The following is a 20,817-nucleotide window of genomic DNA, read 5'->3' as shown; positions in this document are numbered from 1 at the left end:
AGCAAAGAGGGAGGGAGGCAAGCAAAGAGGGAGGGAGGGAGGCAGGCAGAGAGGGAGGGAGGCAGAGAGGGAGGGAGGGAGTCAGGCAAGCAAAGAGGGAGGGAGGGAGTCAGGCAAGCAAGCAAAGAGGGAGGGAGGGAGGGAGGCAGGCAGAGAGGGAGGCAGGCAAGCAAGCAAAGAGGGAGGCAGGCAGAGAGGGAGGGAGGGGGAGGCAGGCAAGCAAGCAAAGAGGGAGGGAGGGAGGCAGAGAGGGAGGAGGGAGGCAGGCAAGCAAAGAGGGAGGGAGGCAGGCAAGCAAAGAGGGAGGGAGGGAGGCAGAGAGGGAGGGAGGGAGGCAGGCAAGCAAGCAAAGAGGGAGGGAGGGAGGCAGAGAGGGAGGGAGGGAGGCAGGCAAGCAAGCAAAGAGGGAGGCAGGCAGAGAGGGAGGGAGGGAGGCAAGCAAGCAAAGAGGGAGGGAGGCAGGCAAGCAAAGAGGGAGGGAGGGAGGGAGGCAGGTAAGCAAAGAGGGAGGGAGGGAGGGAGGCAGGCAAGCAAATTGGGAGGGAGGGAGGCAGGCAAGCAAGCAAAGAGGGAGGTAGGGAGGAAGGCAAGTAAGCAAAGAGGGAGGGAGGGAGGCAGGCAAGTAAGCAAAGAGGGAGGGAGGGAGGCAGGCAAGCAAAGAGGGAGGGAGGCAGGCAAGCAAAGAGGGAGGGAGGGAGGGAGGCAGGTAAGCAAAGAGGGAGGGAGGGAGGGAGGCAGGCAAGCAAAGAGGGAGGGAGGGAGGGAGGCAGGCAAGCAAATTGGGAGGGAGGGAGGCAGGCAAGCAAGCAAAGAGGGAGGTAGGGAGGAAGGCAAGTAAGCAAAGAGGGAGGGAGGGAGGCAGGCAGGCAAGCAAAGAGGGAGGGAGGGAGGGAGGCAGGTAAGCAAAGAGGGAGGGAGGGAGGGAGGCAGGCAAGCAAAGAGGGAGGGAGGGAGGGAGGCAGGCAGAGAGGGAGGGAGGCAGGCAGAGAGGGAGGGAGGCAGGCAGAGAGGGAGGGAGGGAGGCAGGCAAGCAAGCAAAGAGGGAGGGGGGGAGGCAGGCAAGCAAGCAAAGAGGGAGGAAGGGAGGCAGAGCGGGAGGGAGGGAGGCAGGCAAGCAAAGAGGGAGGGAGGGAGGGAGGTAGGCAAGCAAGCAAAGAGGGAGGCAGGCAGAGAGGGAGGGAGGCAGGCAAGCAAGCAAAGAGGGAGGCAGGCAGAGAGGGAGGGAGGGGGGGAGGCAGGCAAGCAAGCAAAGAGGGAGGGAGGGAGGCAGAGAGGGAGGGAGGCAGGCAAGCAAGCAAAGAAGGAGGGAGGGAGGGAGGCAGGCAGAGAGGGAGGGAGGCAGGCAGGCAAACAAGCAAAGAGGGAGGGAGGGAGGCAGAGAGGGAGGGAGGCAGGCAAGCAAGCAAAGAAGGAGGGAGGGAGGCAGGCAGAGAGGGAGGGAGGGAGGGAGGGAGGCAAGCAAGCAAAGAGGGAGGGAGGCAGGCAGAGAGGGAGGGAGGCAGGCAAGCAAGCAAAGAGGGAGGGAGTCAGAGAGGGAGGCAGGCAAGCAAGCAAAGAGGGAGGGAGGGAGGGAGGCAGGCAGAGAGGGAGGGAGGCAGAGAGGGAGGGAGGCAGAGAGGGAGGGAGGCAGGCAGGCAAAGAAGGAGGGAGGGAGGCAGGCAAGCAAGCAAAGGAGGAAGGGCGGTAGGCAAGCAAAGAGGGAGGGAGGGAGGCAGAGAGGGAGGGAGGCAGGCAAGCAAAGAAGGAGGGAGGGAGGCAGGCAAGCAAGCAAAGGAGGAAGGGCGGTAGGCAAGCAAAGAGGGAGGGAGGGAGGCAGAGAGGGAGGGAGGCAGGCAAGCAAGCAAAGAAGGAGGGAGGGAGGCAGGCAAGCAAAGAGGGAGGGAGGAAGGGAGGCAGGCAAGCAAGCAAAGAAGGAGGGAGGGAGGCAGGCAGAGAGGGAGGGAGGCAGGCAGGCAAGCAAGCAAAGAGCGAGGGAGGGAGGCAGAGAGGGAGGGAGGGAGAGAGGGAGGGAGGCAAGCAAGCAAAGAGGGAGGCAGGCAGAGAGGGAGGGAGGCAGGCAAGCAAGCAAAGAGGGAGGTAGGGAGGGAGGCAGGCAAGCAAAGAGGGAGGGAGGGAGGCAGACAGAGAGGGAGGCAGGCAAGCAAGCAAAGAGGGAGGGAGGGAGGCAGGCAAGCAAGCAAAGAGGGAGGGAGGGAGGCAGACAGAGAGGGGGGGGAGGCAGGCAAGCAAGCAAAGAGGGAGGGAGGGAGGCAGGCAAGCAAGCAAAGAGGGAGGGAGGGAGGCAGGCAGAGAGGGAGGGAGGTAAGCAAGCAAAGAGGGAGGGAGGGAGGGAGGCAAGCAAGCAAAGAAGGAGGGAGGGAGGGAGGCAGGCAAGCAAAGAAGGAGGGAGGCAGAGAGATGGACGGACGGGCAGAAAGTCAGACAAAAAATTTGAGGGACAGGCAGAAAGTCAGCAAGACAGACAGACAGACGGACAGAAAAGAGAGAGAATGAAAGAGAGATAGACGGATAGAGAAAAAAAGGATAGATAGCAGTATATATTATGCCATAAAAATTCCACAAAATTGCCAATAAATTACATATAAAATATATTTAATATATTTGTGCAACATTTCAAATCTTCCAAAGCTTGTGTTTTGAGGAGTCTTTAACAATAACATACTGTGGCGCTAGCACAGAATGACGTCTCATATCATAGTAATGATAAAATCCCTTCTCTTCTACCTCTAACTAACTCAATCAGTATATTTGTTGCACAGCTGGTAGATGACGCGATTCTAAAACGCTGTATTGGTTGTAGGAGTCTCTCTGCACAATCAACTGATCACAGAATTCACTTCCTCCTCCGAACACTAGATGGTGGGCACGACTTACTAAGCAGTGTCAAAACTTCCATGACTTTATATTCAGATATCACATTCAGAAGTAATGTTGCGTCACAAGTCCAAAGATTATTCCAAACCAACTGTTTGTTCAAATTCAGTAGTAGCATTGCCGTGGTTTAGTCTAATATTACAATATCTGTTAAGCAGTAGAGCGGAGCAGAAACAAGAAGACTGTGAAGTTGAATATGTAGTAAAGTTACATCTGAACGTGTTTGGCTACACTGTTTCTAACTTCTGTTCACCATTGTGTTGTAGGCGTGGGCTTTTTATTCCTCACATACACTAACAGCAGAAGTACAGACCCAACTTGTGACATACACTCTTAACGCACTGAGAATGTACACTCAGCTAGGGTGCAATGTGCCCTGGAGTCCCATCGTCATACTCCCAGCAGTCAGCAACTGAATCCTAAGTGTGTGTGTGTGTGTGTGTGTGTGTGTGTGTGTGTGTGTGTGTGTGTGTGTGTGTGTGTGTGAGACCTTTGGGCTACATGCGGATGCTGATACGGAACCTGCTTTTAGGATGCGAGTCTTCCACCGGTCCGCTGGCAGTTTCTGGAGGATCTGCATTAACGTCCAGGTTAGATACAACAAAGTAACAAAGAAAAGCAACAAAGAAATGCATTAAGGTTCGAATTCCAATGTTAAGTTAAAGAAAAAGTGTCAATTCCTGCACACAAATTTTTAGCTCTGCAGTTGAATTATTGAAGTAATGATGTTTTGGACACAAGGGCCTTTTTGAAGTCACAAATGACTCAGTGATGTACAGTCCTAATCTAAGAATTATCCACCATAGGCTGCCATTAGAAATGGCCGATCATCAGCCATGTCCTGAGGGACACAAGAGCCTCCCTGCTGTCTCTGAAAACCACAGCAGGTCAACCGCTTCATTTATCCCCATTAATGAATAAGCTATCAAATGCATTCAAGTCATAATTAGAGAATTAGTGATCTCAACAAGGTTTAATTAAGCAGCTGCTCCTAGAAAATAAATGTAATTCCTTGATTCAGGTGTATACTGTATGTATTTCAACATTGCCCGTAAATCGCAGTATAATAGGGTTTCTGTTAGTTTTTCTACACCAACCTGCTCTGATAGTCTGTGTGTACTGACTGCAGTCGGCTTCATTGTGAACATCGACAAAAAAAAATCTTAACAGGTTCCTTCCAAGATCACAAATGGCTTGTCAAACAAGATGCTATGCTACACTCTTGGCATTTTAGCTTGCAGACCACAGAAGCTACTATATCCAAAATACGTGGATATTCATTTTATTTTAGGTGTCTAAAATACATATTGATGATTCCCCCCCACACAGCAGTACATTACTTTTCTTACCTGCCGGTACTCCTGTCTGCTTCTCCAAACTGGAGGGGTGAAGATCTGGATCATCTGGATCTCCTCCATGTGTTGAAGATGAGCAGCTGTGTCTCTATCCGTTTGTCTCAGTGGAAAAAAGTGTTTCTCTCCCGTAATGGTGCATCTCTATCCAAAGGGTGTTTGGTTATGGCTAAAGACACAGAGATTGTGTCGAATGTTGATTGGAACCAGAACACGGAACATTCCGAATAGAATAGAATCTCTGCGTTACCTCGTGGAACCTTCCTAACTCACTGAAGTCACTGATCCACCTGTCAATGTACACAACAACAATACAGGCGTATTACATCTTCAACATGAATGACAATAATCTCAAGTCAACTTTTCCAGAAATGTATTTGTGACCCGACAGCCCCCCACCGGGGGGGGGGGGGGGGGGGCTACGGAGAAAGTTTAGCAAACACAATTCTACTTAACTAATATAATCAACTAGAAGATGTACCACAATCTCACGTATTTTTTGCCATGAGTCTGCGAGCTACGCACTCCGGACAAAGCTAGGAACACAAAGCTAAAGGCTAATAATCATAACTGCACCTCACCGTGAGCTGATTTCGTGAAGAGAACGGATAAATCCCCGCTTATTACCATTTAAATGTCGTCTTCTTCTTCTTCTTCTTCTTCTTCTGTGGTGTTTAACGGCAGCTTGCATCCTTTTTGTTGCATTACTTCCGGTTTCAGTCAGTTCCTATGTTCCTAGCGACTAAACTTTCCCCATCAGACCCGTTGCTCTCAAAGAGTTTGTAAAGCACCTTCTTGGTCCGTGTACGGTCCGTGTACGTTTTAGTCATCTGTTTTACCGTTAATTCGGAAAAAACAAAATACGGAAATACCATGGTATTCTCGTTTTTCGTTTCAAACCAAGAACGGGAAAACGGAAATGGGCGGTCGTATTTCCGTTTTTGGTTCTGAATTCAAATGAGGTAGGTAAATTAGTCTTAATGTTCAATAAGAATAAACCAAATATCTTTATTTTTTCAATTGTCAATATTTATTGCCTCATAATCATGAACATATGCTCGCTCTTCCATGTAGGTATGTTGAGTTCTTAAATGACACAAATATAACATGTAAATACATGCTGTATACAACTAATGCAAATTAACCATAAACATCAAATATCAGATGAAATAATCAGCATTAAATACATCTGTATCAATAACCTAGATAATTAACAAAAGCACAGGTAAATATGACAATCTATGGTTTAAACACACTTATACTGCCATCTAGTGGTAGAACGAGTGAACACATACTTTGCGTGTCCTTACAGGCTACACACTGCGTTCACTAAACAAACACAATACAGTTTGCAAACAAATATCAGTGCCATCAGCAACATTTATGTGAACTTCTTTGTCAAGGGAACAGCCGTGTTTGTCAAATGTCGCCGGACTGGAAGCACTTATGAGGCCTCCGCGGGCCGTCTCCTTTATTATCCGTGAATCAAAAGTGTCCCAGATCCTCACAGCGCATGCTCTCTGAGGTTTGATAAAAGCCAGCAAAGTGTCTGAAAAAAACCCGAGCTGACAGACTGCTGGACAAAGATTCACTGTGGGATCCTGTTACACGAGACAAGAGATGAGGGAGATAGATTTAGACACACACACACACACACACACACACACAGACAACAATTTAACAAACGCGATTTTGAAAGCAGGATGAGCGACCACAGGAGTTTAACACTTGAGGGTAATTTAGAAACTTTGAATGCAGAACATACCTCCTTACAATGTTCTTCTCCATCTGGCCACAAAGATGCCCACCCACAATCAGACTGCAACCCACCCCCTCCTCCTGTGTCAGCATATGTGTCTGTGTGTGTGTGTTCCAAAATAAAAGCCCTGACGTTGGTCTGCGCCCGCTGTCCTCCACAGCTGGAAGTGTGATTTGCTCGGCGTCAATCTCAACAACACACACACACACACACACACACCTCCATCCTGCACGGGAAATTACATTTCCCACTCACTCGACGGATAGAAAGGTGTGTGTGTGTGTGGGTGCGTGCTTGTGTGTGTCCTCGCAAATGCTCACCTGTCTGTGTCTGTGCACATGCATGTGTTTGTATGTGTGTGTGCACGTGAGCCTGCCAAATGGGCTTTCACTGTGTGACATGAGGGGGGAGGGGCGGAGGGAGGTTCTGAGTAGAAACAGAGCCAATGTTTCATATTACACTCCCCAGCTTGGAAAAAAAAGAGAAGAAGAAGAAGAGGAGGAGGAAACCTGGCGATTCTTTTCTTCAGAGGCATTTAACTGGGAGTTTATGGAGGCTGCAGTCGTGGAAAATGAAGATCTCCTCTGTGGTCTTCGCTCTCCTGACTCGAGCACTGCTTGGAGGTAGGAAAAGTTTATTTTGCTTCATACCAAAGTGGATGTGGTGGAGACAAAATGTTTTTCAGAGAGGCTTTGCAGAAAACATCTGAGAATCAGAGAGGACATTGGGGTTGATGGGTGAGGAGATGAAGAACACTAAGAAAGTCTGTTAACTGAAAGTTCTTTGTGCTAGAATAAACATCGTACCAAGAGAGACTGCAGGGTAATGTTTGCATGAAAATAACACGTTTATCAAAGTTGCGTCTGTTTGCAGAGATGAGAGGAAGTTCCACAAGTGAAAATTGGTGCTTTTTGAAGTGGAACAAAGCTTTTTGTTTCACTTGTACATTCAATTCATGGTGATTTCAGTGATCCTATGTCAGAACAGCTGATTTGATTGAACAGTTTGAGAGTTCAAAGTCAACATGGATCACCGAGACAACACTTTTCAGCCACTCAGATATGTTTTTCTTCTTTAGTTCTGTCACTCAAAACCTTAATGAAAGACAAAACTTTTCAATTTATGTTTTGAGCTGAAAGCATCTGAGCTGTGTGGCAGTGAATAGTTTGTGTGTTGTGGAAACAGGTTGTTATTATTACAAATTGCTCAAGGTTGGGGAAAGATGTATAGTGATATATGGTCATGCAACAGACGCCGACGGTAAAAGTTTGTTCCTCAATATTCGTCGGACGTATGTCGTCACATGCGAGGAAAAAAAAGAAAACACGTATGTCAGCGTGATGAGAAGCAGACTGTTGAGCAACAACAACCTCATTCGAGATATGGACTGTATGGATTTACCATATGACATAAAGATTTTATTTCTTTCAAAAAAAACGTTCACTACAAATGTTGGGCTGATTGTTATTATTTCAGTCAGGCTTTTGAGACGTTTAATGCATACCGTGTTTAATGCAAAGTACTTCTTTTATTATAGGGAACATTTCAAACAAGCTGAAGCTTCAATTCAATTTTTCCCCTCACATTTGACACAGATTTGACACCATCTAGAAACTGGTCTAAACTGCATGATTATATGGTGAATCCCATGACAGGACGATCTACCTTCGACTTATTCTGAGAACTTCTAGGACTTCCCGTCCATGTTGGCTAAAACATTGAACAGTGTCAATGAACAAACATCTTCACCCACGAAAAAAAGAGTAGATGATAAAACTGAGATGATGAGAATTATGTCAAGTATGAACATCTCCAGCTTCCTGACAACTGAGCAATCGTCATCTGCTGAGCAAGCCAGTAAGTCGACCTAGCGTGGAGATTGTTTGGTCGACTGCTGTTTCCGAGGTCAAGTATCATTGACCTGTTAAACCTCAGGCATTGTTATCATTTTTGGACCACAGCGTCTTGCGCTGTAAAATTTCAACATTTTTAACATTCAATATTATACATTTTTACCACTGGTATTGTTTTCATCTTGTGTGACTGTGTGTGTGAGTCATCATTGCAAAATGTGTCCGGGAGACATCTACTGTGTTGGAAACTACTCCAGAGATGGTTTGAGTACTATGCTAGGGGTTTAAAACTCTATAGGTGTGTAGTTGAGATCAAAATGATGGTTTGATGTTCGAAGATGGGCGCGGCCTGCCAAGAGGGGCGTAGGGCCCGTTGGCCCCCCACTTTATGCCGCTGGTCCGATTTTAGCATCAGGATCCCACCACAAGATGTTCTCTAGTTTGTCATTTGCCACTTATTAGATTAGCTTAACCAGTTTTAAAATGGAAACAAGTTCAAATTTTGAATAATGCCATTTCAATGACAGAACTTGCTATTTGTTCTTGAGGCTTAAAATGATGAGCTAAATGAATGTATCGCTGTTCACTAAATGTCTCAAAAGAAGACAGTTAAGAAGCTGTTATTTTATTACCAAACCTGGACATATCGATTCTACTGTTTTGGGATTTAAATTCTCAGTTAAGTCAATGGGGTTTAACACTCGAACACCTAAATAACAATCCAACAAAGTCAATAAAGTATTCAGTTTCAGCACTTGGCTTGACATGGTGTTTATTTTTTACAGTGTAGCCAACACTCTGTGGCATAGACAAAGGAATTGATAGACAGAAAACAGCTGAATGCGTTTAAAGTCAAAATCAAAGGGTTGATGTAACCAATATGCAGTCAAAACAAGAGAGGAGCATGGCCTCACATGTGTTTGGTTAAGACATAACCTGCATCCACTTCTCTGACATCTTTTTCAGTTCATAAGGGATTTGTAGTATCAGGTATGGGATGTATGATATATAAAAGAGATCACCAGTCATCCAACAAATCCAGACATCTTAATATTACGTACTACAAATGGTTCTGAAATGACTTGTGTAATTCTTCTCCAGATTTGTGTTTGGCCATCAACGTCACCATCACCCCTTCCCCCTTCACGGTGGCCCAGGAGGGTCAAAATGTCACACTCTCCTGCGTTGTGTCCCAGCGGCGCCGCAACGCTGCTTTGCCAGTGGTGAAATGGACCTTCCTGCCAGAGGGCACGGACCGGCCGGAGGACGAACTCCTCATCGCCCGCGTCAACATGAGGAAGGCCCGTTTCTATGGCAACTACACCAAGAGTTTCCCGTGGCCCAAACTGAAGCTGACGGTGGTGAAGCAGGGGAAGATTTTTGACCTGGTCATCTTGAATGTGTCCGAGGGGGACCGGGGGCTCTACATGTGCCGGGTGCAGGAGTTTAGAAAGCACCAGGACCGCTGGAAGGCCTCATCCAACCGCACCGCCGCTACTGAGCTCAGAGGTAAGGGCGGAACTTACTGATTTAGTTTTTCCTGGCCTTTTCTTATCACTGGAAGATTCAACAAGCAACCAGTCTGTCAGCATCACACTGTTTAACATTTGAACGAATGAACGAATGCCCTACCCAAAGCCCTTTTTTGAAACAGGGAATGAAAGGTTATTAGTTTGTAGTTTGCTCCCTCACAGAGCGCAAAGTGCATGGTCAGCTTCATGTCAGTTAAAATAGATCCCAACATCAGACAAAAATATCAAATCTTGGTGGTTCAGACCAATGGAAGAACAGGACAGAGTGCTCAAATTCACGCAAACCAACCGCTGCCTCTCACCAGTTTGACCAAAAATCTCATTAATAAATGATACACAAGTTGTATGATGTGTCACTTTACTTGAGGAAACACAAAAATAGGAAATAATACATATTTGTATGCACATAATGAAGACATATTCAAGTGGAAATCCCTGCATTGTGTTACCGAATCGCCTCTTAAACTATTAGGACACTGGAGTCGCAACCTTACGTAGGGTTTCCCAATATACAAATTAGACATTTGAATTTTAGACAGGGTGAGTTTAAACAAATATCAGTCAACTGTGCTCAGGGAGTCTTAAGTAGCATAGACGTCAAGATTCCTGTCTTTCATTTGAAAAGTATCAATAGCAAAGAAATGTTATTGTATTGAATAAGTGGAGTTGGGAATAAATTTGGGGTCTTGAGCCAAAAAAGGTGGGGAACCTCTGGCAGTGGGCTTCTCCAATTCACTCTTGGTAGATGAAAGCAGTAGCTGTAGCCCAGTTTCTCACAGAATGACATCACTGCTTTTGAGGGTGCAGGGCGGTGACTTAACAGCTATTTCTGAAACCACAACAGAAGCAATGAGAAAATGCTGTTTTGATAATACTGAAGCCGCAAAAAGTTTCACACAGATGCCAGGTTGGTCTGCAGAGATCTTCCACGGCCAGCAACAGAAAGCTATTGAGCAGTTTCCAGCTGTGTTTGAGGCGTTTCTGAAAAAGCTTGGATGCCCTTTGTAACTCTCTTATAAGGTAATTTAGAACTCAAAATGATAGAATATGACTGGATCTGAAGGAGAGGGGAGGGGCTCTTTGTGCCACCTCTCTCAAAATGTCAGTTTAAAGCAAATTGGGCGACGTTTATAGGCTTGCTGACCTAAAGAAGAGCCCCAAGTAAGCCAAACTTGTGATAACAATACACTGAAGATAGCAGAAAAAAACTATTTGTCTTAGGGGAGCAGTTCTGCATCTCCAGCAGTAGCACTTTCTTTAACCACAACTGGATGATGTTATCCATCTGGCTGATGAGGCAGTGAAGTGGATTCAAGGAGCAAAAGCGCTGTCCTGTTTTTGATTTGGGAGGGGAAATGTCATTGGTTGGGAGCAAGTCCGCAGATAAAAGGGTCCTCCATCGCAATGAGTTGCGGCTTTGACTGAGTAGATGATCTTGGAGAGTGAGCAAAGAGAATGTGAGGTTTCAATGCCACCGCTGGCACATTGACGTTCACACAACGGAACGGATGACAAATCTACTGGTACCAGATACTGCCCAGAAATCCCGTCGCCTTCATATAACCAGACACACTTTAAAAGCGATGAGAATTTTCCCTTCACGTAGCCTATGTCAAGCTTTCGCTCCTTCCAAAATGTGCACTTTACAATGATAACAAGGGCAGGTTTACCACACAATTTTTCAAGTGTTTCTTTTAAACTAAATTTTAGAGGTAAGAGGTAAGCTACACAAGAGCTGGATTCTTATTTAAAGCCATGCAAGCATCAATTGGGCAGCTGAAATGATGATTGTCGCCAGTAGATTAGCTGCATGATTTGGATGAAAAAAATGCTGAGTTGTCGTAGTCTAAACTCTGATAGCATCCAGGACTGGCTTCCACAAAGTGGGGAGTACTTGTCGTAGTTTTCCTGTCTGGGTTTTATAACGGCTTGCTAACATTTGCAAACTATGTTAGAGCAGGTAAACACACTGGTAAATGTATCCTTTACACTTTTGCTCTTGTGTTTGTGGGTTTTGGAAAGGCTGGAAAAAAAGACAAATGCAAAGCCTGACAGACCAAATGTGCCTAGTTACAGTTGCTATTGATTAGACAATCACATTTCAGGAGAAGGGATTGGGCATTGACTTTAAAGATGGATGATATGACAGCTCCCCAAAAATAATCTCGATAGCCCCCTGATGGCTGCAGTATGGGTCTTAAACTAAATAATCCAACTACACGTCAAATAATTCTTCCCCAAAGACGGTTTCTGTCATTTAAGGTAGTTCTTATCACGCTGATGTATGTTCAAACTTGTTTTTTATGCAATATAAAGTGGGTGTGACTTCATGATTGACAGCTGTGATTCTCTCTTACCAACAAACTGTGGCTGTGCTCGGCTGCTAATTGACTTGGGGGGGTGTATGATCTCTATACCGCGTTTCCAGCCTCCTTTGGCTTCACCTCAATACAATGTGCGGAAGTGGGGGCAGATGTCTACATTTGTAAGTGGGATGTCCTCTTCTGTGTTTGCTTTTGTAGACGAAGTTTAGGTTTTTGTGAATGGTGATGCTAATCCAGATTTGTTTCTAACTATTTGTAACTGACTGGAAATGTGTCACATTTATCCCGGAGACAACACCAAGCATTTATAAGAGAACATGCAGAAACCCTAATGGCTTGGTTGTAGGTTTGGTCAGTGCTGTGTCACATCAAAGATCAGCAGAAAGCAGTTGGAGAGGCGTTCATGTGAAATTGGTTCAGTGTGTTTTAGTGGTTCATCTCAGGAATGAGTGCAGGACAAAGTTTAATTCTTGCAACAATCTAAAGACAGTTCATATTAGTGCCTACTGTCAGTGTTGAACAACACTAGACGTTGCTCACCACATTTTCCATGGAAGCGTTCCTACAGGCTGTGACTTTCGGGGGGTGTCCACGGCCAAGTCTGGGCCCGGGCAGACACGCAAGTCCCTAACGAGAGCTGTTGACATTGGCCTAGACATGGAATTTCCCTCCCAAATGTAGAACAGACAGAGTCCAGAGAGACTCAGCAGAATTGGAACAAGAGATAGTTGTGAAGGTGAAGTTCTGATGTTTGTCTGCAGTGGCAGTCGAGTGGGCAGCTGTCTTCACTCTTAACCGCTCGTGGTCAAGGATGTGGAGAGCTATTTCAATCCAAGGAAGTGCAGTCCATTGTGGTTTCAGAGATATTAATAAAGAAGCCTACTGCGACATTTCTCAATGAATACTGCCATTATGACACGAATAGCAATAAATGTAGAAAATGAAGCTGAATGATGTTTTTTTTATTACACAATTGGGTTGAGAGAAAGCCCAAAATACCTCCCTTGTTTAGCAGGCTGTTGAGAGTACTTTCAAAACACAGCTTTCAAAACACAGCTTTGCAGCCTCTAGCAATCTGAACATTCTACTCATTAGTTTTTAGATCTACTTTTTTATTTACAACAGCAAAAGAACAAATTTAGAAACAAACTATTTCTGAGTGACTCTATTCTGAAAAAGTTTATTCTAAATGGACATAAATATAAGAATAAACTGTGGTAAACGGTGTCCTCTTGGAGCGGAAGGTAGACATGTTTTTGGTTGATACGGGGTTGTAATATCCAGCTAAAAATCTGTTAAAGCTGCACTCGACCAATTTACTATTGTACCTCTATCAAGTTGGGGGAATTGTAAGAGACCGATTTACAAAAATAATGGTCAAAATCGAAGCACCACCGCCTGACATATCCTGACTTTAAGTTCCTATAGTGTGAGTTTAACTTGAAAAAATGCTGGATCCTACATTTCCCATAATGCAACTGAATAGCATCCTTTTCTAGGCCCTTCCTGTCTGGTAAATGCCCACATCTTTCAAACTTCATACCACCTGTTTATCATGCAGGCTGTTATAAACCAGCTATTTAAATATGGAAAACAAAATGAACTTCACTGCTCTGCCCAGCACCCCAGCAGGCGGTGGTATTCCTTCCCAGTATCCACACCAACAGTTGACAGCTATGATAAACATCAGCTATACAGCTGAGGGGTTAAAGCCCCTCTGGGACTGTTGCTCCTGCTCCACACTTCACATTACAAACAACAGATGACTGAGCCTTTATGTGCACAAATGTGTGCCTTTGAGACGTCAAAGTGTTGGAATTCCTGCGGTCGGATAACATTAGGTGACCAGGTGTTTCCACAATCTCACAAAAATCCCATTACTCTACTTACTACTGCAATAATAAACACATCCATAGAGGTCGGAGGGTTTCGGTAGAGCACAGTGTGGACACTTCTATAACACGTGTGGGCGACTGCAAGTTAACATGAGTGCTTCCAAGAGGTGCACGGCACACGGATGTGGCATGGGTTTAAGTATAGCAAGAACATGGAACTCTGGGTATTGTATTGGCGGCCTCACAAGACAAAATCTGAAATATTGCAGTTCTTGGGGTCACAAACATCGCTGTAGAGGTTTGTTTTTAAGAAGCCAACAAAAAAAGGGCCTGTGTTAATCACCATAGTAGGGACACAGTGAGTAAGATGTACTGAATGATGCTAATTGTTAGAAGAAAAGATGCAAAGAGACAGCAGGAAGTTAAAGGGCGAACTATTCAAAGCTTTATTAAGACACACAAGGTCGCTGTGTACTTACATTCGTCTCCAGTCATTTATAATACAGTCAATCCGAGCAGTGACTGACTCAGTCGATGGTGAAGACACAGAGGTTTATTCACTCCAGTCTGTGTATTGATGTTTACAGAATTGGGTTTGTTGGGGGACAAAAAAAAGAGCCTCAAATCTGAAACAGTCTGCAAATGAATGCAACTCTGTGGCTTGGACGAACAAAAGGTAGTGTGTTTGAATACTTCCACTGTAGTCCGATGTAGTCTTCAGCCATTCAAAAGTTGCTTTAATAAAAAGAAGCCATTTTCTATGTCGGGGATAAAAGCCAGTTTAATGGCACATACGGTACACCAGATTTATCCCATTTCTGATTAATCCAACATGCACAGCTGCCGCACTGACAGAGCTGCACAGAACCCGTTTCAAAGACACCACATAAACGTCAGAGATGTTATCGAGATGTACGCTGTGATTCATTTACTGTGGAAGAAGGGCGGGCCTTTGAATTAAATCAGCTGCCATTTCAAACAAGGGGGAGAAAGTCTGTTTAGTACATGATTTCACTCAGAAACTGTGCAGCCCTGCACCAATGCATTTGCTGTAGATGCTACAGATACTATTACCTACATACACTGGTGGCTTTAAGATTTTCATGGATAATGATGGTAATGGAACAAAAAGGGAACATTACAATGTTGGCGGTGTCGTATAGAATATGCCTTTCACATAAGCTTTGCCAAAAACAACAGCCACACTAAGCTGTGTAGATCACTGATGAGGTAACATTCATCGGGCTAACACATAAGGGAAACTGTTTGACTTCTGTCTTCGACAAAATATACAATTTGTGTTCAGAAAAAAAAAACGTTACAGTAAATGGCTTTTGCAGTTAAAGCTACGGTTGGTAGCTTTAATAAAAATAACTTTTTGTCATGTTTGCTCAAACCGTCAGTGACAGTGGCACATGCGACAGATAAACCTTTTAAAAAGACAAACCCTCTCATATGTTACATAGTAAATATTGAGCAAAAGGTACGTAATAATCCACAACCAGTTCTTTTCTGATTGAGGCACACAAGGGCAGTGTAGGGTTAGTGGTTTCACAGATGGAGACAGTCGAGAGAAAAGGATTAAGGAAAGTATTGAAACAAGGTGAAAATGTCAACCACCACAACAACAACTGATAACTGAGAGCCAGTTCACAGCAGAGAGGGATCACATTAGAGCTCCGAGGAAAATTCACCTCTTTGGCCAAAAGGCACCGCTGCTTAGTGCATTTTACTTTCTGAACTGGCATTGTTTAACATAGCGCTCTGTGAGCTGGTGAAAGAAGGTGGTGTGCTGTCAGCAGTTTGGTATAAGGGTACCCTGTTATTGCTGTTGGAGACATTTAGTTTCAATGTTATCCTATAGGAAAATTAGTAGTTTGACCAGAGAGGTATTAGCATGATGCAGCATTCTGAAGAAACTGAACTGCAGGCTGTTTAACTAAACATCCCACAGCTTTGTGTGGTGTTTGAGACTTTTTAATTCATGGTTCGGATGTTCCGCACAGCTTCAGTCCAAAATGTTCAGTTTGGTTTTTAACTTTTAGTGTGCATCTACTTCCTTACATGTCAATTCCCCTATAATGAGCAGGAAATAGCTTCTCCTCCTTTCATTCATCTACAGATGGAGGAATTGCCAATGTTAATTTGATGAAATACTGCTTTTTTTTCAATAATCCTGAGGAAGTTTCTGACTAGTTGGTTGAAAGACATAGTGGAGTTGCGCTTTAGCTTTTTAGAGCTTTAGGTATTGATACTCTTACTCTTACTTTTGTACATAAAGAATTGTCTAAAGTACTAATGCAGGATCAATGCATGCAGGGAGGATCCACGTAATAGCTCCTACAGTGCAGATATGTTTTGAATCATCTGAAGCATGCTCATAGCAAGTTTGCCTGTGGGAAAGTCTCCAGCCGGTATGGCGAGCCTGCCTGTCGTCAGCCTCTGGTGGTTTTGTGTGTTTCAAGATGGCCCGGTGGGTGTCACTTCAGCTCAGCAGGAGTACAGCGGCGTTAAGACTGCTGTGGTCACATGGGTCGGAGAAACGAGTGACTGCGTGAGGCGAGATTTCAGGTTGAGTTTGGGAAACATATTTTCTCAGCCACATAGCTGGGATTCTCATGACACGGCGTAATGCTGCAATCGCATGCCTTTGATTCCCCACTAGTGCTCATAATCTACTCTGCTGAAATGTCCAGTAAGCCACGACCCAAAATGATATGGTGACGCTAAAACACTATTTAAGTCAAATCCATTTTAATGAGCTTATCTTGATTCTTGTTATGGTGTGTACTTTAAAGTTTGCTTAACCATAATTAGGCATGGCAGGTCTGTCAAGCAATTTAACCAATAATACTGTACTTATAGAACGAATTAACACAAAATACAAAAAACAATCCTCTTCCTTTATGTCCATGACGTATGTAACCATTACAAATATTTAGTATAAAGATATTTTGCAGAGTTATAACTGTATTTGAGCTAGCTACAAACTCAACCAGAGGTTCTCAAGGAGCTAGCGTTAATAAGCTAGCTAGCTATATCTGACAAAATTTGGCAGTGAAAGTCATTTAAACTGGCCACATAAACGGTCACCGACTGGAAAAAAATAAAAAATAAAAAAGAAGTCTGCTTTTGTGCCGCAACGTCCACCGTTCGATTCCTGGGATCTTTGTTGCATTTCCAGATGCCCGAAGTTGTCCCTGTTTCAATACCTGTCACAATAATAATAATAATATAGTCATTTAAAGTGTTTGTAAAATACCCGCCCACATTGATGCTGCATTCTGCACACACTGCAAGAGTACATTTTTGGTCGGCCTCTGTGGAAATGCCGATATGAAAGATCACAATTAGATGGCCAGATAGCAATATACAACAGCTGTTGTGTGACAGTCTGTCATTTAGCTGGCAGCTTGTGCTTTTGCACCGTGAGAAATACCTACTCTGTTTTGTTTTTAAAGGTATCTGACAATCAATAAATATGTTATATTACACCAATGCAATCCGTCTTCACCTGTCTTTTCTACTTGTTAGCTGAATTTGACTTACTGCCATTGCAAACAAGGGAACTGTGTTTTCTCAATTTTAGAAAGCCTGATTTATGCCTCTATGAAATGGACTGGGATCTGAATGTTCCTGTCAATATTTTAATGTAATGTTGAGGTTACCAAAAGGAAAAAACAGATGTTTCACCACAACAGCCTGTTCTGAAGGTGAGGGCGACAGTCAGCAAAGGTTAATGATGAAGCCTCTGGACTGTGATTCAGAGACACCATCGAGCAGGGAGGAGTCCAGTCTTGGCCCGTTGTCTTCCTACAATTAGCTTTATTTAAACTCTAGCTAGCGTGCAATCAGGCGGCGGGTACGCCACAGTGATGACAGTGGACCTAACATGCTTCTCCTCTCTCTCACACTCTCTCTCTTTCTCCATGTAGTGCATGTCCTACCGGCCACCAAGGCCAAAGAAAGCTTGTGGAGTTTGTTTGAAGGTAAGACGTCATATGTTTAACGCGCGTGTGTGTGTGTGTGTGTGGTGGACTCGCACTGTCCTTGGCAGGCAAAACATAGCCCAAACCAAAGGATATAGCACAGTGCCTTAAATAGCTCAGCAAAACAATCATTATATTGTGTATAGTGGAGCAGTAGACATGAGGCTGATGTGTGTGTACATGTTTGTGTTTTCAGATGTGTATCTGTGTGCAGTGCTGATCTGCTCAGTGGGTTTGCTGTGTATGTGCATGTTCACGGTGACAGTGACCTGCCAGTACATACAGAGGAAGCAGAGGTTAAAAGGTAAGCAGCAACATCAAGATAACTCTCCCCTGACCTTTGACCGTGATCCTGTTTCTTAACTCAATTTTGCATTTAGAGGTTTGCTTTAGCACAGTAACCTTTACCTCCATACCTGTTATCGTGTTTCTAAATGTGTTGTATCTCTGCAGATAATTACCTTTTGGTCAAAAGCCCTCAGAACAGGTAAGATTTTCAGGGTGACACACATTGCCATAAAAGCAAGCGAACACTCGGGTCTTCTGAACTGCACTGAACCTCTGATATTCGGGTCTCATTCCAGCTCAGGAGAGACAGTCACCAGTGTGATCAATGTGTCTCCCGCTCTGCCTAAGAAGGAGAGGAGGTACAGGAAGAAAAGGAGCAGAGACTACCAAGAGGAGATACCACCAGAGATACCAGCAAAGGGTAAATATGAGTCTCTGGGTGCATTCACACCTACAGTTTTGTCATCGGTAGCTCAAAGTAGCTCATTTATTGTACATCCTTTCGAATCAGATATTTTTGCAGGATTAAATAATACTCCTTGGAAGTCACCAGCAGAAATAGCTGAGCATGAGCATCAGTCCACACTGAGGTTTAATCTCATGGTTCATTTTGTTCCGCTTTGCTTTTCAAACATGAATATGTGCTGGCATTCGAGGTCAACATCCGCCCCTTCCACATATAAACTCTTGAGTTATGGGGCAGCATGTGGAATGTAATTCATCCTTCTTTTCCCTAGAAGCAAAAAACACGAAACATTTTGCAAATTATTTTGAGTTAAGTACCATCGTAATGGTCGACACGATGTGGTAGAGCTCTCAAATCCCTGAAGTTTAAAGCGTTCTGTGCTGACCTTGTTTTGTGCTTTTTAAAATAATATTAATTGATGTTTTTTTGGACACTTTTTCGAACAACCAGTACACAACTTTGACATAATATAACAGTGTATAGTCACTATGGGGAATGTGCTAGCAAACAATTGCCTGATTCCACATCCAGCAGAAACCCCAGGAACTGGAGAAATAGTCTGGAACATTCCAAACACTTTGGAAAAACTTTGTTTTTTTACACTTTTCTTTGTACGGATGAAACAAACACGATATAACATATTAGTTAGTGAGCTTTGGAGGGGCTGTAGGGGGATTTTGTTACTGCTGGACAGCACTAAGCTACCACTGTTCCTTCTACACGAGCATGCTATTAATCTTCACATCTAACCTGCAGGAAGAAAGTTAATACATTTATTCCCCAAAGTGCCAAATTATTCCCTTAAATTGCTTTAAAACCAAAGAAATAAGATGAAAAGTGCGAATAGGGCTGAGACGGGCAACAGGTTCAGGTGATAATTCTTTGTGGGTTCATCACTAGAGGCGACCCCTCTAACATTACACATAGTTCTTTGATCCATTATTAATATGAAAAAACAGACTAGTGCAGCTTTAAGCCAAATGTTGACTGGTTCTTGTGCATTATTCAGAGCTGCACTAAACACTACGTGAATGGGAGCGCACGTCGAGTTTGTGGTTATGGATTGAGAGATCTGGCTCTTGTTGGAGGCATAAATATATACACATTATATTTGCTAAACAGATCCCTGCACAACCACTGACCTTTGTTTTGTCCCTGCAGTACCCATTGGAGACAAAACACGGAAACCCAAACTTTTAAAACAACAACCAAGGAAAGTAGTGTTGGTGAGTTCTATGCATGACCTTTTCATACATCGTTTACTTGATCCTCGTTCTGTATTGCAGCCAAATAATCAGGAATCTACCAGTAATCACTTGTATTAATCACCTGTTTTAAACCCACATATGTATATGTGTGGCGCATATCACTTTGGAGAACATTTTTTCTAACAGCACACATGCATTGGTAGCTTTTGCCTACAACTAACCATACCAAGCAAGGCATTCATAGTGACAGGCTAGTGTTTCCGTGCCAAATATAATGAAGCGCAACCAGCATGTGACAGGAGTACATGTAATCAAAAGTACCAGAAAATGTCATAAACTGTGCCACATAACCCAGGTTTAGTTTGGTTTCAATTGTCACTGGAATGAAGTGACTTTGTGGCAACTTGGCTTTTTAATGGCACAGAATGCGGCAAGAGTTGATTGAATTTTGGCAACCTCAGCCCAAGAATCCTATAAGGTGACGTCTGCACAAAACCTGCTCACATGTACCAAACCAATGCTGTAAAGCTGAAACCATGGAGAGACGAGAGGAAAACGACAACATTGTTGGAGTCTACCATTCTTTGCCTGCTAACTGCTGTTTAACTGCTGTTTACCAGTTCAAAAGATTTATTGTCTGTATTCATATACTGACAAATCTCAAGTTTAGGATTAATGATGGAGTTCTTCATGAAAAGAATCTCTCTCAACCTCCCTGCTCATTTTCTAACCACGATACCGCTTCCCTTCCTTTGCCCCCCCCCCCCCCCCCTCCTCCATCATTATTTTCCTCTGCCGTCTTCCTCCTCCATCTCCAGCCGAAGATAGTGGAGGAGAATCTGACCTACGCAGAGCTGGATCTGGTGAAGCCAATTCCGGAAACCAAGGCGTCGTGTAGCGGCACCGTGTACGCCCAGATTCAGTTTGGGGAGCAGCAGCTATGAGATAAACACACACAAACACCACTAATACCTGTGCCTTATGTAAAAAGTATTGTCTATTTATAGTCTGTAGTATTTTGTATTCAAATGCTTTGTGAAGGGCAACATGTGTAATGTCTCACGATTATGACCCAATTGTACATATGATTTTGTATGTTCTTTGATATGACTTCCTTTTATGAGAGCGGGATGCAAAAGGAAATGTTTTCTTTACTGGCGTATTTCATGTAGAATGTTTCTTTTGCACCCATGTTTGAATCATGTGTAGCTTAAACTAGGAACACAATAGAAGCCTGTGCTGATTTAGACCAGATTTGTCCATTGTGACAATCGGATTGGAGATTTGAATTTGCAGGCTAATCGAAGCCCTCCCATTCGCATAAAACAGGTTGCAAT

General features: G+C 44.0%; 1 protein-coding gene across 1 annotated transcript; it reads left to right on the top strand.

Annotated features, from left to right (window-relative positions):
* Positions 1–6,538: 6,538 nt before the first annotated feature.
* On the top strand, positions 6,539–20,424 carry vstm4b (V-set and transmembrane domain containing 4b). Its single transcript, XM_076093446.1, has 8 exons — positions 6,539–6,608; positions 8,940–9,347; positions 17,465–17,518; positions 17,715–17,822; positions 17,972–18,005; positions 18,103–18,227; positions 19,434–19,498; positions 20,299–20,424. The coding sequence occupies exons 1-8, from the start codon at positions 6,557–6,559 to the stop codon at positions 20,422–20,424; spliced, it is 972 nt and encodes a 323-aa protein (XP_075949561.1). The 5' UTR covers positions 6,539–6,556.
* The last annotated feature ends 393 nt before the right edge of the window (positions 20,425–20,817 follow it).

Source organism: Anarhichas minor, unplaced genomic scaffold (genome assembly GCF_050575085.1).
Source record: "Anarhichas minor isolate MPS153535 unplaced genomic scaffold, ASM5057508v1 ptg000017l, whole genome shotgun sequence".
NCBI classification, from domain to species: Eukaryota; Metazoa; Chordata; class Actinopteri; order Perciformes; family Anarhichadidae; genus Anarhichas; species Anarhichas minor.
The sequence above is the reverse complement of the archived record's forward strand: the minus strand, read 5'-3'. Positions and strand labels throughout refer to the sequence as shown.

Excerpts from the sequence above, each read along its gene's own strand:
- vstm4b (XM_076093446.1), top strand. The coding sequence starts at position 6,557 with ATGAAGATCTCCTCTGTGGTCTTCGCTCTCCTGACTCGAGCACTGCTT. Across the intron at positions 6,609-8,939 it reads GACTCGAGCACTGCTTGGAG|ATTTGTGTTTGGCCATCAAC; the intron begins GTAGGAAAAGTT and ends ATTCTTCTCCAG. Across the intron at positions 18,006-18,102 it reads GTCAAAAGCCCTCAGAACAG|CTCAGGAGAGACAGTCACCA; the intron begins GTAAGATTTTCA and ends GTCTCATTCCAG.